The 13,975-nt window shown below is 37.2% G+C and overlaps 1 protein-coding gene across 1 annotated transcript in view; it reads left to right on the top strand.

Moving 5' to 3' along the window:
* Positions 1-13,975, top strand: part of FAM120C (family with sequence similarity 120C) — a 110,846-nt gene that overhangs the window by 39,749 nt on the left and 57,122 nt on the right. The window contains exons 4-8 of the mRNA XM_030305314.1: positions 197-325; positions 11,007-11,109; positions 11,676-11,752; positions 12,184-12,464; positions 13,389-13,662. Of these exons, the coding sequence (XP_030161174.1) occupies positions 197-325; positions 11,007-11,109; positions 11,676-11,752; positions 12,184-12,464; positions 13,389-13,662 (864 nt within the window). The remainder of the gene's footprint in view (positions 1-196; positions 326-11,006; positions 11,110-11,675; positions 11,753-12,183; positions 12,465-13,388; positions 13,663-13,975) is intronic.

Genomic DNA, 13,975 nt, shown 5'->3' with positions numbered 1-13,975 from the left:
GTTGAAACCAAGAGTCGGCCGTTCAACTGACTGAGCCACCCAGGCGCCCCTGGAGGAAACTATTTTTAAGGAAAATATTTTAACTATCTCTAAGTGGATTTACTGAATTTGAATTTTCTGGCTTACCCCTACATCACTCTTTCTCTTAGTGATCATCATCAACCTCAATGTACCTTGCTTATCTTATCTCTTCTAGGTCCGAGCTCATCAGCTGGTTCTTCCTCCCTGTGATGTGGTGATCAAGGCTGTTTCTGAGTATGTTAGCTCCATTAAAGACCCTTCAAATCTGGATGTGGTTGGGAAGGATGTTTTCAAACAGTCTCAGGTGAGCTAGACTTCTTCCTAAGAGTTGCCGGTTTTCTTACCTTCACTAGTGCCACCAGCAGATTTGATTTTTTTTCTGTGCTACCTACCTTCTCTCCACCTAGCTGCTTGTTTTCTCCATGCTTACAGACTGGACCCCCAAAGTTTCCTTTGAAAACATTACTAGGTCTGGAATGAAAGAGTTCTTTGCCTTTTTCCCCACTATCAAGATAAAAAAGCTTACTCTGGAAAATCTAGAAAATAAAGACACTTAAAATCTCATTACCCAGAAACAACTTGATATAGTTATCACTCTAGAATATGTGCTTCTACCCTTTTTGTGTTTCAATGTATACCTTGATATAAAGAAGGTCTTGCTTAGTTGAGGTTAATGGGTCATGAAAAAGACTACTTAAAGTAGGTCCACATAAAACAAAAATCAGTATTTCATTGTTAATAGTGAGAAAAAGACTCTACTGGGGAATTTGTCTTGTGAAATGAAGCTAAAAGTTAGGAAAATAAGTCAGTTTTGTTTTTAATAATTTAATTTAGACTTGCACAATGGGTTTTTCAGTTTATTTTTAAAGTTAACATAAAGTGGGCATCTGTGTGGCTCAGTCAGTTAAGTGTTCAACTCTTGATTTTGGCTCAGGTCATGATCTCATGGTTCATGAGTTCGAGCTCCACATCAGGCTCTGTGCTGACAGTGCGGAGTCTGCTTGGGATTCCCTCTCTCCCTCTCTCTCTGCCCCTCCCCCATTTGTGTTTGTGCACACTCTGTCTCAAAAATAAATAAACTTTTAAAAATTAACATAAAGTAAAACTGACTTTTATATGTGTGTGTATATAGTTCTCTGAATTTTTAGCACATGATTTATGTAACCACCATCACAATTAGGATCAGAACAGTTGAGCCACCCCCAAAAATCTCTCATGCTGTCACTTTGTAATCACACCCGAACTTATCCCTAACTCCTGGCAACTACCAGTCTATTGTTTGTCACTACAGTTATATCTTTTAGAGGATAACATATTAATGGAATCACACAGTATTTAATCCTTTGAGAATAGTATTTTTCATTCAACATAATGCCTTGAGATTCTTCTACATTGTTTCATGTTGCATCTATCAATAATTCTTGCTTTTTATTGTTAAGTGGTATACATTGTATGGGTATGCCACAGTGTATTTATTCATTCACCTCTAAAAGATATTTGAGTTGTTTCCAATTTTTGGTAGTTCGAATACAGTTGCTATAAACATTTATGTACAGATTTTTCTCTAATGAACATAAGTTTTTATCTCCCTGGTGTAAATACCAAGGAGTGGGATTTCTGGGTCATATGGTAAGTGTATGTTTAACTTTGGCTTTATAAGACCCCGCCAAACCATTTTCCAGTGTGGCTGTTCCATTCCTCACTAGCACTTGTTACTAATCAGTATTTTTTATAAGCATCCTAATAGGTGTGTAGTGGCAGCTCTTCATAATTTTAATTTGCATTCCTCAAATGACTAATGATAAACATTTTTTCTTGTGCTTACTTGCCATCCATATGTCTTCTTTGGTGAATAGTCTGTTCATGAACAGTCTTTTGCCCATTTTTACTTGAGTTGTTTATTTACTCACTGTTGATTTCTGCGAGTTCTTTATATATTCTTGCTTAAAGTCCTTTGTCAGATATGTGGTTTGCAAATATTTTCTCCTAGTCTGTAGTTTATCTTTACCTCCCTTTAACAGTGTCTTTTGCAAAACAAAAGTTTTTAATTTTTATCTTTTATGGATCATGCTTTTGGTATCATGTCTAAAAATTCATTGCCTAACTTCAGGCATGACAATATTATCCTTTTTTCTTATAAAAATTATATAGTTTAAAATTTTACATTTAGAACAAATCATTATTTACAGTTCATTTTTGTATAAAAGGTGAGGTGTTTTGGTTTGTTTTTGCATATGGATATCCAGTTGTTTCAACACAGTTTGTTGAAAAGACTGGCTTTTCTCCATTGAATTGCTATTTGTGTGGGTCTATTTCTAGACTCTGTTCTGTTCACTTGACCCGTGTGTCTATCTCTTTGCAAATAGCACTCTGTCTTGAATACTACAGCTTTGTGTAAGACAAAATTAGGTAGTGATCCTTCCAATTTTATTGTTTTTCAAAATTATTTTGTCTATTCTAGTTCCTTTTGTCTGCCCAAATTAATTTTAGAATAATCTTTTCTATATCTACAAACAATAATACTGCTGGGATTTTAATGGGAATTCCTTATATTAAATATACAGTTGACCCTTTAACAACATGTGGGTTAAGGGTACCGACCCCCCCCCATGCAGTAAAAAATCCATGTATAACTTTTGATTCCCCATAAACTTAACTACTAATAGCCTGCTTTTGACTGGATGCATTACTGATAACATAAACAGTTGATTAACACATATTTTGTATGTTATATGTATTATATACTATATTCTTATAATAAAGTAAGATAGAGAAAAGAAAATGTTAAGAAAATTATAAGGAAGAGAAAATACATTTAAAATACTGTATTGTATTTATCAAAAATATTCACATATAAGGGCACCTGGGTGGCTCAGTCGGTTGAGCATCTGACTCTTGATTTCAGGTCAAGCCATAATCCCAGGGTCATGGGATTGACCCACATTGGACTCTGCACTGAGCATGGAGGCTGCTTAAGATTCTCTCTCTTCCTCTGCCCCTCACCCCCACTTGTGCTCTCTCTCTCTAAAATAAAAAAAAAAATTCACATATAAGTGGACTCACCCAGCTCAAATCTGTGTTGTTCAAAGGTCAACCATATAGATGAATTTGTGAGTTTTGAAATCCAGTAATATGATATCTCTCTCCTTTTATTTAGTTCATCTTTGATTTATCAACATTTTATACCTTTCAGTATACAAGTCCCATACATTTTTTTAAATATTTATTTATTTTATATTTGAGGCACCTATTATAAAGGATATTGTTTTGTTCATTCCTAGCATATAGAAATATGATTGATTTTTGTGTGTTAACCCTGTATTCTGCAAACTTTCTAAACTCACGAGGAATTTTTTTGGTAGTTTTTTGGTATTTTCTGTGTAGGTGATCATATTTCTCTAAATAAGGACAGTTCTATTTCTTTTGTAGTCTGTGTCTTTTTTTCTTGACTTAATACACTGTCTAGGATTTCCAAACGATGTTGAATTGTAGTGATAATAGAGGATATATCTTATTCCCAATCTTTGGGAAAAACAGTCAGCATTAAGTATTACATTAGCTGTAGGTTTTGTAGATGCACATTATCAGGAAGTTCTCTTCTCTTCCTAGTTTACTGAGAGTTTTTATCATTAAAGGATGGTATATTTTGTCAAATGTAATTTTTTGCATCTGCTGATAAGATCATGAGCTTTTTGAATATTGAACCATCCTTGCATTCCCAGGATGTGGTCAAGGTATATTATAATTTTTTTATATTATTGGATCTGAATTAGTAGTATTTCAATGAAAAGTTTTACATTTATTTTCATGAGGAATATTGGCCTGTAGTTTTTTGTGCTGTCTTTCTCTGGTTTTGATATCAGGGTACTACTGGACTCAAAATGAGTTAGCAAGTGTTCTTTTTTTTTTTTTTTTTTTCTTGGAAGAGATTGTGTAGAATTGTTTTTTCTTTTTTTTAAGTTTATTCATTTATTATTTCTGAGAGAGGGAGGGAGGGAGAGAGAGAGAGAGAGAGAGAGAGAGAGAGAAAACGCACAAATGGGGAATGGGAAGTGAGAGAGAGACAGAGAATCTGAAGCAGTCTCCAGGCCCTGAGCTGCCAGCACAGAGCCTGATGTGGAGCTTGAACTTCACTGAGCTGAAGTAGGATGCTTAACCAACTGAGCCACCCAGACACCCCTGGTTTTTCTTCTTTAATTATTTGGTAGAATTTGCCAGTGATGTGTACTTTGAATTCTGGTCTTCTTCCCCAATCCCCCTGCTAGTGTTTACTTTTCAGAGTCTTCAAATAGCTGCTCCTAGGTTTTATAACTACCTTCAGTGGAAATACAGTAGAGTGTGCTTACTCTATCTTATCCAGAATGGAAATCTCTCTGTAGATTTTTTTTAGGTGGACAAAGCATGAAATCATTGCTTCATTTTGGGGAGCATAAATTTTCCTAACCAATTATATGATAGCACAATCTAGCATCCATTACTTTGCATCTGACTTTCTAGCATAATATAAAAAGGGCTGGTTTTCATTAAAAAATATACTTGGGATTTATTTTCCCTAAAGGGTCTAGTTTCTTTTGATATTCAAATCATTGTTTTTTCAAGTGCCTTTCCTGCCATCATCTTTCATAATTCGTTCTTCCACCATTATTGAACACTAACTGTAGTGATACTTACTTGTCCATGACTTCTAGCATGATGTGTGCAGTCCTCCATCATTTTCTTTGACTTAAGGAAATCCTGACCTTTATGACAGATTTTGTTCATTCACTTTGTTGATTTGCATTGTACTTTCAGCTGCTGGCATCAGACAATTAGGAAGAGACTGACCCACAAAGAAAGAAATTGACATAGTGGGGTAGGGAGAGAGGCTAATATTAAGTAGGGGATACTGTTTAGATGGAGAATAAATTAAAATTCCTTTTTTTATTGTGGTAAAATATACATAACATGAAATTTACCATCTTAATCATTTTAAGTGTACAGGCCATTTGTATTAAATACATTCATAATGTTGTATAACCATCACTATCATCCATCTCCATAACTCTTCTCATCATGTAAAACTGAAACTCTTTACCCATTTTTTAAAGAAATAATGGCCATAATTTTTTTAAGTTTATTTATTTATTTTGAGAGAGAGAACCAGCAGGGGAGGGGCAGAGAGAGTGGGGGACAGAGGATCTAAATCAGGCTCTTCACTGACAGCAGAGAGCCCGGTGTGGGGCTCCAACTCACAAACTGTGAGATCATGACCCGAGTCAAGGTCAGACACTTAACCGACTGAGCCACCCAGTCGCCCCAAAACTCTATACCCATTAAATGATAACTTCCCATTTTCCCCTCCCCTCCAGCCCTTGGCAACCACAATTCTACTTTTTTTCTCTATGATTTTGACCACTTTAGGTACTTCATCTAAATGGAATTATACAGTATTTGTCTTTTTGTGACTGACTTATTTTACTTAGCATAATGTCCTCAAGGTTCATCCATGTTGTAGCATGTTCCAGAATTTTTTTCCTTTTTAAAACCAAATAATATTCCATTGTATGTTGACAGAGGAAAAATTTTATAAGTTTTCAGTTGAGTGGTGAATATTTTTAATGTGATAACTTTTACTTCCCTTTATAGCTTCATGATGTTTGGAACCTGGATAATGACTATTCAAGGATCCACTTTTTCACTAAACAATAAGAACAAAAAATTTTTAGAGGTTTTGCTATTAATTCCACTCTAAATGTTTTATAGTGTTTCCTATAAACATTCCTTTTGTATGTATGTTTTGAGGTGGTAGTCATCTCAGTGTAAAAAGTGTCTGCTTTTTTCACTGAACATTATGTCTTAAACCGATTTTCATTGTTGTTATATAATTTTCATAAAATTTCATATAATCATTTTTAGCAATTGTAGAATTATGAGAGCTCTTCTAAACAAACATGCAGAAACTGCTAGGTAATAGCATCAAAGGGATGGGATTCTACTCTGCTACCTATGGCCTCTGGGGATCTATAAAAGAAAAGGATAGGACTTTATTAAATATGATCATGTAGTAAATACTGAATGAACTTCCACAGGCAAGGTCCCATGCTAGGCACTAAGATATAAATGTAAATAAACCATTCTCTGTTCTCACAGAACTTTAGGTTAAATGGGAGCAGAAGCAAATAAATAAGTATAACAAAGACAAACCACAATAAATGTGTCATAGAAAGAGAGTTTTCATAGAAGTGGTGTCCTTTCAAGAAAGAATAAATGTTTGTCAGGGCACAGAGCAGTGGTACACTGAGGGAAGTATATGTAATTTGGTATTTCAGGGGATTAGGTCATAAGATCTATACTCATTGATGTTGAATAGTTTGCAAGTTAAATGCAGAAAGTGAGTTGAAAGACAGTATAATATGATTCTATATGTATGAAAAAAACAAAACCATATTGGTGTACATACATGTGTCTGTATAAACACAGCAAAAGTTATGATAGGACATATACCAAACTTATAACACTGGTCACCTCTGGGGAGGGAAGTGAGTATAGAGCTATAGATATTAAGGAAGACTGTGTATGGCTTGTATCTTTTTAGGAGATTGTTATGTGTGTAATTAAATATAATATGGAAATAATAGTGAATACATAACTAATGGAACCTTGATAAAGCAGAACACTATTCAACCAAATATATTTCATTCTATAAGTCAGTAATTTGCAGATATTGTTTAGATTTGGAACGCTTTTTCAAACAATTGTACTAAGTCTACAGTTTTTTGAGAAAGCCAAACGATTTTATTTCTAAGCAAGGCTGGAGGACCTGGAGATAGATAGATAGATAGATAGATAGATAGATAGATATTTTGAGAGAGAGAGAGAGAGTACGAGCAAGTGGGAGAAGAGCAGAGGGAGGGAGGGAGAGAGACACAGAGAGAGAGACAGAGAATCTTAAGCAGGCTCCACGCTCACTGCAAAGCCCAACGCTGGGCTTGATCCCGGGATCATGACCTGAGCCAAAACCAAGAGTCAGACACTCAACTGACTGAGCCACCCAGGCTCCCCTAAAGATCTTGATTTCTGTGTTTGTGTGCCTACATACATGCAAGTAAAGAGATCTGGAATGCTATATAGATCCTAGAATGTTAACAATTACAAATTCTGAGAGAGAAGATTATAAATGTTTTCAATTTTCCTTTTTTGGATTGTATGTTTTAATATATATTCTCTATGTATTTCTATAAGAAATGTTTGTTGCAATTAGGAGATGATTTTTCTGTAGAGAATATAAAACCCTGGAGCTATGTGGTGACTTGGGCAATCTTATGCATTGATGATGAGAGTATAATGTGAGACATCTGTTTTGGAAAGAGATTTAGTATCATGTGTCAAGAGTCTATGAAAATGACCATATCCTTCGACCTAGTAATTCCACTTCTAAGAATATGCCCTATGAGCATTGAGGAGGGCACTTGTTGAGATGAGCACTGGGTGTTGTATGTCAGCGATGAACCATGGGAGTCTACCCTGAAAATCAAGCACGCACTGTACACACTGTATGTTAGCCAATTTGACAATAAATTATATTTTAAAAAATAATAATGAATAAGATAAAAAATAAAAACAAAAGAATATGCCCTGTGAAATAACCCAAGAAACTTATGTAAAAATATGCTTATCAAATAATTATTTATAATGATAAGTTAGAAATGGCTTTAATAGTTTATATTCCATTTGATGAAACATGAAGTTCACAAAATTAAATTCAAGAGGACTTTAAAATTTATGGGGCGCCTGGGTGGCGCAGTCGGTTAAGCGTCCGACTTCAGCCAGGTCACGATCTCGCGGTCTGTGAGTTCGAGCCCCGCGTCGGGCTCTGGGCTGATGGCTCAGAGCCTGGAGCCTGTTTCCGATTCTGTGTCCCCCTCTCTCTCTGCCCCTCGCCCGTTCATGCTCTGTCTCTCTCTGTCCCAAAAATAAATAAACGTTGAAAAAAAATTTAAAAAAAAATAATAAAATAAAATAAAATTTTGTTGGAAAAGGTTTGATAAAGAAAAGTTCGGGACACCTGGGTGGCTCAGTAGGTTAAGCGTCCAACTTCACCTCAGGTCATGATCTTGCAGTCTGTGGGTTTCAGCCCCGTGTCAGGCTCTGTGCTGACACCTCAGAGCCTGGAGCCTGCTTCGGATTCCGTGTCTCCCTCTCTCTCTGTCCCTCTCCTGTTTGCGCTCTCTCTCTCTCTCTCTCTCTCTCTCTCTCAATAAATAAACGTTAAAAATTAAAAAACAGGGGCGCCTGGGTGGCTCAGTCGGTTAAGCGGCCGACCTCAGCTCAGGTCATGATCTCGCGGTCCGTGAGTTCGAGCCCCGCGTCGGGCTCTGTGCTGACAGCTCGGAGCCTGGAGCCTGTTTCAGATTCTGTGTCTCCCTCTCTCTGACCCTCCCCCGTTCATGCTCTGTCTCTCTCTGTCTCAAAAAATAAATAAACGTTAAAAATTTTTTAAAAAATTAAAAAACAGAAAAGCTCCTTTTCAGTCAGCCTCAACCCTTCAGAGATAAATAGTATGTTTACTTCTATTGCCATAGATTAGTTTTGCTTCTACTTGAACTTTATATATTCTCCTTTTTGTCTCTCTTCTTTCACTCAGCATAAAGTGTTTGAGATTTATTTATACTGTTGCATGTATCAGTACTTTGTTCTTTTTGTCAGTGTATAGTTTTCCATTGTATGAATATATCCATTTATCCATTCTTCTGTTGGTATACATTTGAGTTAATTGAGTTTGGGGGTCTTTTTAAAAAAATACTTTTGTTTATTATTATTAATTTTGAGAGAGAGAGAGAACACAAGCAAGGGAGAGGCAGAGAGAGAAAGAGGGAGAGAGAGAGAATCCCAAGCAGGCTCCACACTGCCAGCACAGAGCCCTATGCAGGACTCGAACTCACAAACCATAAGATCATGACCTGAGCCAAAATCAAGAGTTGGAAGCTTAGCCAACTGAACCACCCAGGCACTCTGAGTTTGGGGCTTTTATAAATAAAGCTGTTGTTAGCATTCTTGTTCATATCTTTTGGTGGACATATGTACTCATTTCTCCTGGGTAAATACTTGGGAGTAGGATAGCTGTGCCATATGGTAAATATATGTTTAACTTAATAAGAAATTGCCAAACTGTTTTCCAGACTGTACCAATATACACTCCCACCAGCAATGTACTGGAATTCAAGTTATTCCATATCTTTGCCAGTGCTTGATGTTTATAATCTTTAATTTTAACCATTCTGGTGGATATATAGTGATGACACATTGTGGTTTTTGTATATGTTTAAGTGCTTTTTACTTTAGTGTTCATACCTTTTGAACAATAATTCTACTTTGGGGACATTTTCCGAAGGACATAATCAGAAATCCAGAAAAAATTGATCTGTACATGTATGTTCTTTGCTGCATAACTTATAAAAGCCAAATGTGAGAAATAACCTAAATGTCAGGTATTAGGGAAGTAGTTACATAATTTATGACACATTTATAATGATAAAATATACAGTCATTCAAAATTATAAAAGAACAATATGAAATTGTATATTATCAACTATAGAAAATTGTGTATTAAAATAGACCAATAATATGTTAACAAAAAGTTTATTTTAAAATACTGGAAGAAGCCTTATCAACAATAGCCAAACTATGGAGAGAGCCCAAATTTCCATTGACTGATAATATTACTCAGCCATCAAAAAGAATGAAGTCTTGCCATTTACAAACACATGAATGGAGCTAGAATGTGTTATGCTAAGTGAAATAAGTCAATCAAAGAAAGACAAATACTGTATGATTTCACTCATATGTCGAATTTAAGAAACAAAATAGATGAATATATGAGAAGGGGAGGAAAAAAAGAGAAGAGAGGGAAGCAAACCATAAGAGACTCTTAATGATAGAGAACAAACTATGGGTTGACAGAGGGAGGTGGGTAGGAGATGGGCTATATGGGTGATGGTTACTAAGGACAACACTTGTTGCAATGCGTACTGGGTGTTGTATGTAATTGAGAAATCACTGAATTCTATTCCTGAAACCAATATTGTACTGTGTGTTAACTAAAATTTAAATTATAAAAAAAATCTTTAAAATAAAATGAAATAAAATAATCAAAATAAAATAAAATACTGGAAGAAAACAGAGCAAAATGTCTTTGGGTGGCAGTACTATGTAATTTTCTCCCCATCCTAACCTATTTTTTTCTAATGGTCATGTGACCATTTTAGAATAGCACAAAATGTATTTGTTTGTTTTTAAGCTTAATTTTTTTAAGTATTCGAAATGTTGCATTCTTTTTTAAAATTTTTTTTAATGTTCATTTTTTGAGAGAGAGAAACAGAACGCAGAGTGGGGGTGGGGCAGAGAGAGACAGAGACACAGAATCCGAAGCAGGCTTCAGGCTCTGAGCTGTCAGCACAGAGCTCCATGTGGGGCTTGAACTCACCAACCACAAGATCATGACCTGAATTGAAGTCAGACATTCAACTGATTGAGCCACCCAGGCGCCCCGCAGATTTTGCATTCTATAATGCTCTCTCCCTACCTAATCTTTTCTGCAACATGAAAAATTGCTCTCTTGGTTTTCTCTTATTTTTAATGTTCATTTATTTATTTTTGAAAGAGAATGAGCAGGGGAGGGGCAAGAGAGAGAGAGACAGAGAGAGAGAGGGAGAGAGAGAGAGAGAGAAAGAGAGAGAGAGAGAGAGAGAGAGAGAGAGAGAGAGAGAGAGAATCCCAAGCAGGCTCCATGCTGAGCAACCCCAACACAGGGCTCTATCCTACAACTGTGAAATCAAGATATCAAGAATCGACGCTTAACTGACTGAGCCACCCAGGCACCCCTGCTCTCTTGGGTTTCTTAAAACATTTTATTTCTGCTACTGTTTTGACTTTCTGATTATAAATTGCATGAAAAAGACACTCTCATGTTCTTTCTTTTCCTGAACATCTAATGTTCTAACATCCAGTCTAGGACAGAAGATAAAATAGAGAGATTCAAGAAAGCAGTTGAGTACTATTCAGTCACAACCAAACTCTCTTCACTGCCAGTGGGTCCCTCCTCCTTTCTAGGTAAGGCTTCTATCTGATGCTAGCTGCTGTATCCAAAGGGGAAACTGAGTCCCTCCTGGGAATTCCAGGGCCAGAGTGGAATGCCTTGTTTGTATTACACTCTTATAGAAGTCATTCTTGTTTGGTGGGCACTCTCCTTTTGACTTCCATGTAATAAGAGTGGTGACATGAGGCAGGGCACTGATTTCTCAAATTTGTAGATGGGGTCTAATGCTATTTCCTTAGCTTGGGCTTCTTCCGGCACTAACCTCCAATATGGCCTGGTGTATATAAAATAGCCCTGTCTTTGGTTTCAGCCTGAGTTTGAATTCTACCTCTGCTGCTTAATAGCTGTGTGATCTTAACTAGTCACATTTGCATGTATGAAATACAGCTCATGATACCTATTTTATGGGGGGTTTTTTAGATGAAATAATTTCTTTAAGTTTCTTGGCATGGCACATAGCTGCTGTTCAATAAATTATAACTTATTAATAATAATTTTTCAAGCAATATGGGGTTAGCAGAATATAATATAGTAGAATTATTAGGATTGATTAAAGTATGGCCCTTTCTCTTGGCTTCAGGTTTTCGGAATAATCGGCTTGGAAATCCTCCCCTTCCACGAAATCAGATGGGCACTATCTCTGCTGGAAAGCCAATGGTAATATCTTTCAAGAGGCCCAAGACCATTTGTTATCATTAGACTCAGGTTGCTTCCTGATTTTTATACTCTGAGTTAAGGAGTTAAGGTAATTCAGTGTTATCAGAATATCAAGACTGTATATACCTATGTCATGTTCTCAACACACTATGCAAAGAAAACATCCAAATCACTAACCAATAGGATGATGTGAAGGTAGATTAGCTAATGTCAGAGAATGGTTCTAGGAGACATGGTTGGGCCATTGTCCTGCCTCTGGAGTATTCTGTCCATATATCACTGTTAGAATAATTTCTTATTATTCTCAGTAGTTTCTTTGTATCCCAATAATTCCCGCTTCTGGCATTATCCACTGTGTCACAACTTCTGAGGGAGCTATTTTGGAGCCAGTTCAAATGTTAAATAGCTTTTCTATCTGTTTTATTCTTTAGTTTTCTCACCATGTGCCCCAGAAAATGAAATATCCACCACCATTCCCAACGGGGCCCAACTCCTCTCTTCTCTTCTCTTCCCATGCTTTGGGGGAATCCCATCCTTTTTCTGAGGATCCCATGCTGCAGGACAGCCCCTTTGCCAATTGGGCTGTCTCTTATGACTCCTCTGCATCCCAGTTTCCCAATTACCTGACTTCCAAAGCTTCACCTCCTTTGGGACCAGACTCTTCTCACTCCTCTTCCTCTGATGGTGATGAACCAAATGGAGCCAGCTCTGAGTAAGTGTCTGAATAGGTACCCAAGGGAACAGACTTCTGAAGCATCTGTATTTCTCTTTTTGCTGGTAACCTGGGTTGGAATGTGGAGGAGTATATGTTCCTTGATTTTCTCTGTGGCTCTTTGCTCTTTTTTTTAATGTTTATTTATTTTTTGAGAGAGAGAGAGAGACAGAGCATGAGCAGGGGAGGGCAGAGAGAAAGGGAGACACAGAATCCAAAGCAGGCTCCAGGTTCTGAGCTTTCATCACAGAGCCCAATGCGGGGCTCGAACTCTCAAACCATGAGATCATGACCTGAGCCGAAGTTAGACACTTAACCGACTGAGCCACCCAGGTGCCCCTGTGGCTGTTTCCTCTTAAGTGAAGTAGAAAAACTCTATGCTTGGCTACTTCATACTCATTTTGACTCTGTACAGGTGGTAATTTTCAGATACCCAAGCAACTGAAGTAAAAGGAAGCATAGCAGCTGGTTAGGGAAGCCCTAGGTATGAGTGTGCTACATTTCATGGCTGTCATTTCTCAATTTTTGAGGGCTGTGGATCAAATGTAAAAAATAAGTGAAAAGAATTTATAGAGTTGAAGTATTAGAATAGTTGAGTAGGCAGTTATATTAAGACAGGGTTCTGATGATTAAAACAGTGGTGTTTTGTACTAGCTTATTTGTTCTTAGATTATTTCTCCAAGCAGATTATTCTGGGGAAAATAGAGCTGCTCTGAGATTTCAGTTGTAATTAGTTTCTTAGAACATAAGCTGACTCAAGGCATGGCATCTTACAAGGTGTAGCTGAAAGGTATCAGGTCCAATACTAACCCAGTGTCTTGACTTCCAGAGGGTTTGTAAGATTCCTTGGGATCAGACAGACATCTTGAATTGGAATATCTTTATCAACCTCCTTTCTTCTACACGGTCTTCCTAAATTTTTAGTCGTATCACGGAAACACTTCAGCAGCAGCCTGGATGGGATGATCCAAATGGTGACAGAGGGTCCTGGGTACAGCCCATCGATGCTGGAGTTTCAGATGCCAGCCTGGGTGATGGCGAGCCCCACATCCCATCCCTGCTGTCTATGTCTACAAGGAACCACATGGACATCACCATTCCACCCTTACCTCCAGTAGCTCCAGAAGTCTTGCGGGTTGCTGAACACAGACATCGAAGGGGTCTTATGTATCCATATATCTACCATGTTCTCACTAAGGTAATAAAGCACATCAGCACCTACCTCCCTGCTTTTACCACTGTACTTCACACTTCCTAGAGCCATAAGTTACCAGAGAACATTCTAATTGGTATCTGAAGGGAGATAAAAGGAGATCAAGTATGCTGGGGCTCCTCTTTACATTAAGGGCCCCAGATGAGGTGAGACCAGCAGTAGATGGGACTTTCCAATAAATGAGGCCCCAAGAAGATAACTATAATTGTAAAATAATATAATCTGCTCTAGCCAAACACCACAGAAAGAAGATAATGCACCATGTTGGTCTAGGGCTGGGCACAATCTAAGAAGAGGC

Source organism: Lynx canadensis, chromosome X, assembly GCF_007474595.2.
Source record: "Lynx canadensis isolate LIC74 chromosome X, mLynCan4.pri.v2, whole genome shotgun sequence".
Lineage (NCBI taxonomy): Eukaryota > Metazoa > Chordata > Mammalia > Carnivora > Felidae > Lynx > Lynx canadensis.
The sequence above is the reverse complement of the archived record's forward strand: the minus strand, read 5'-3'. Positions and strand labels throughout refer to the sequence as shown.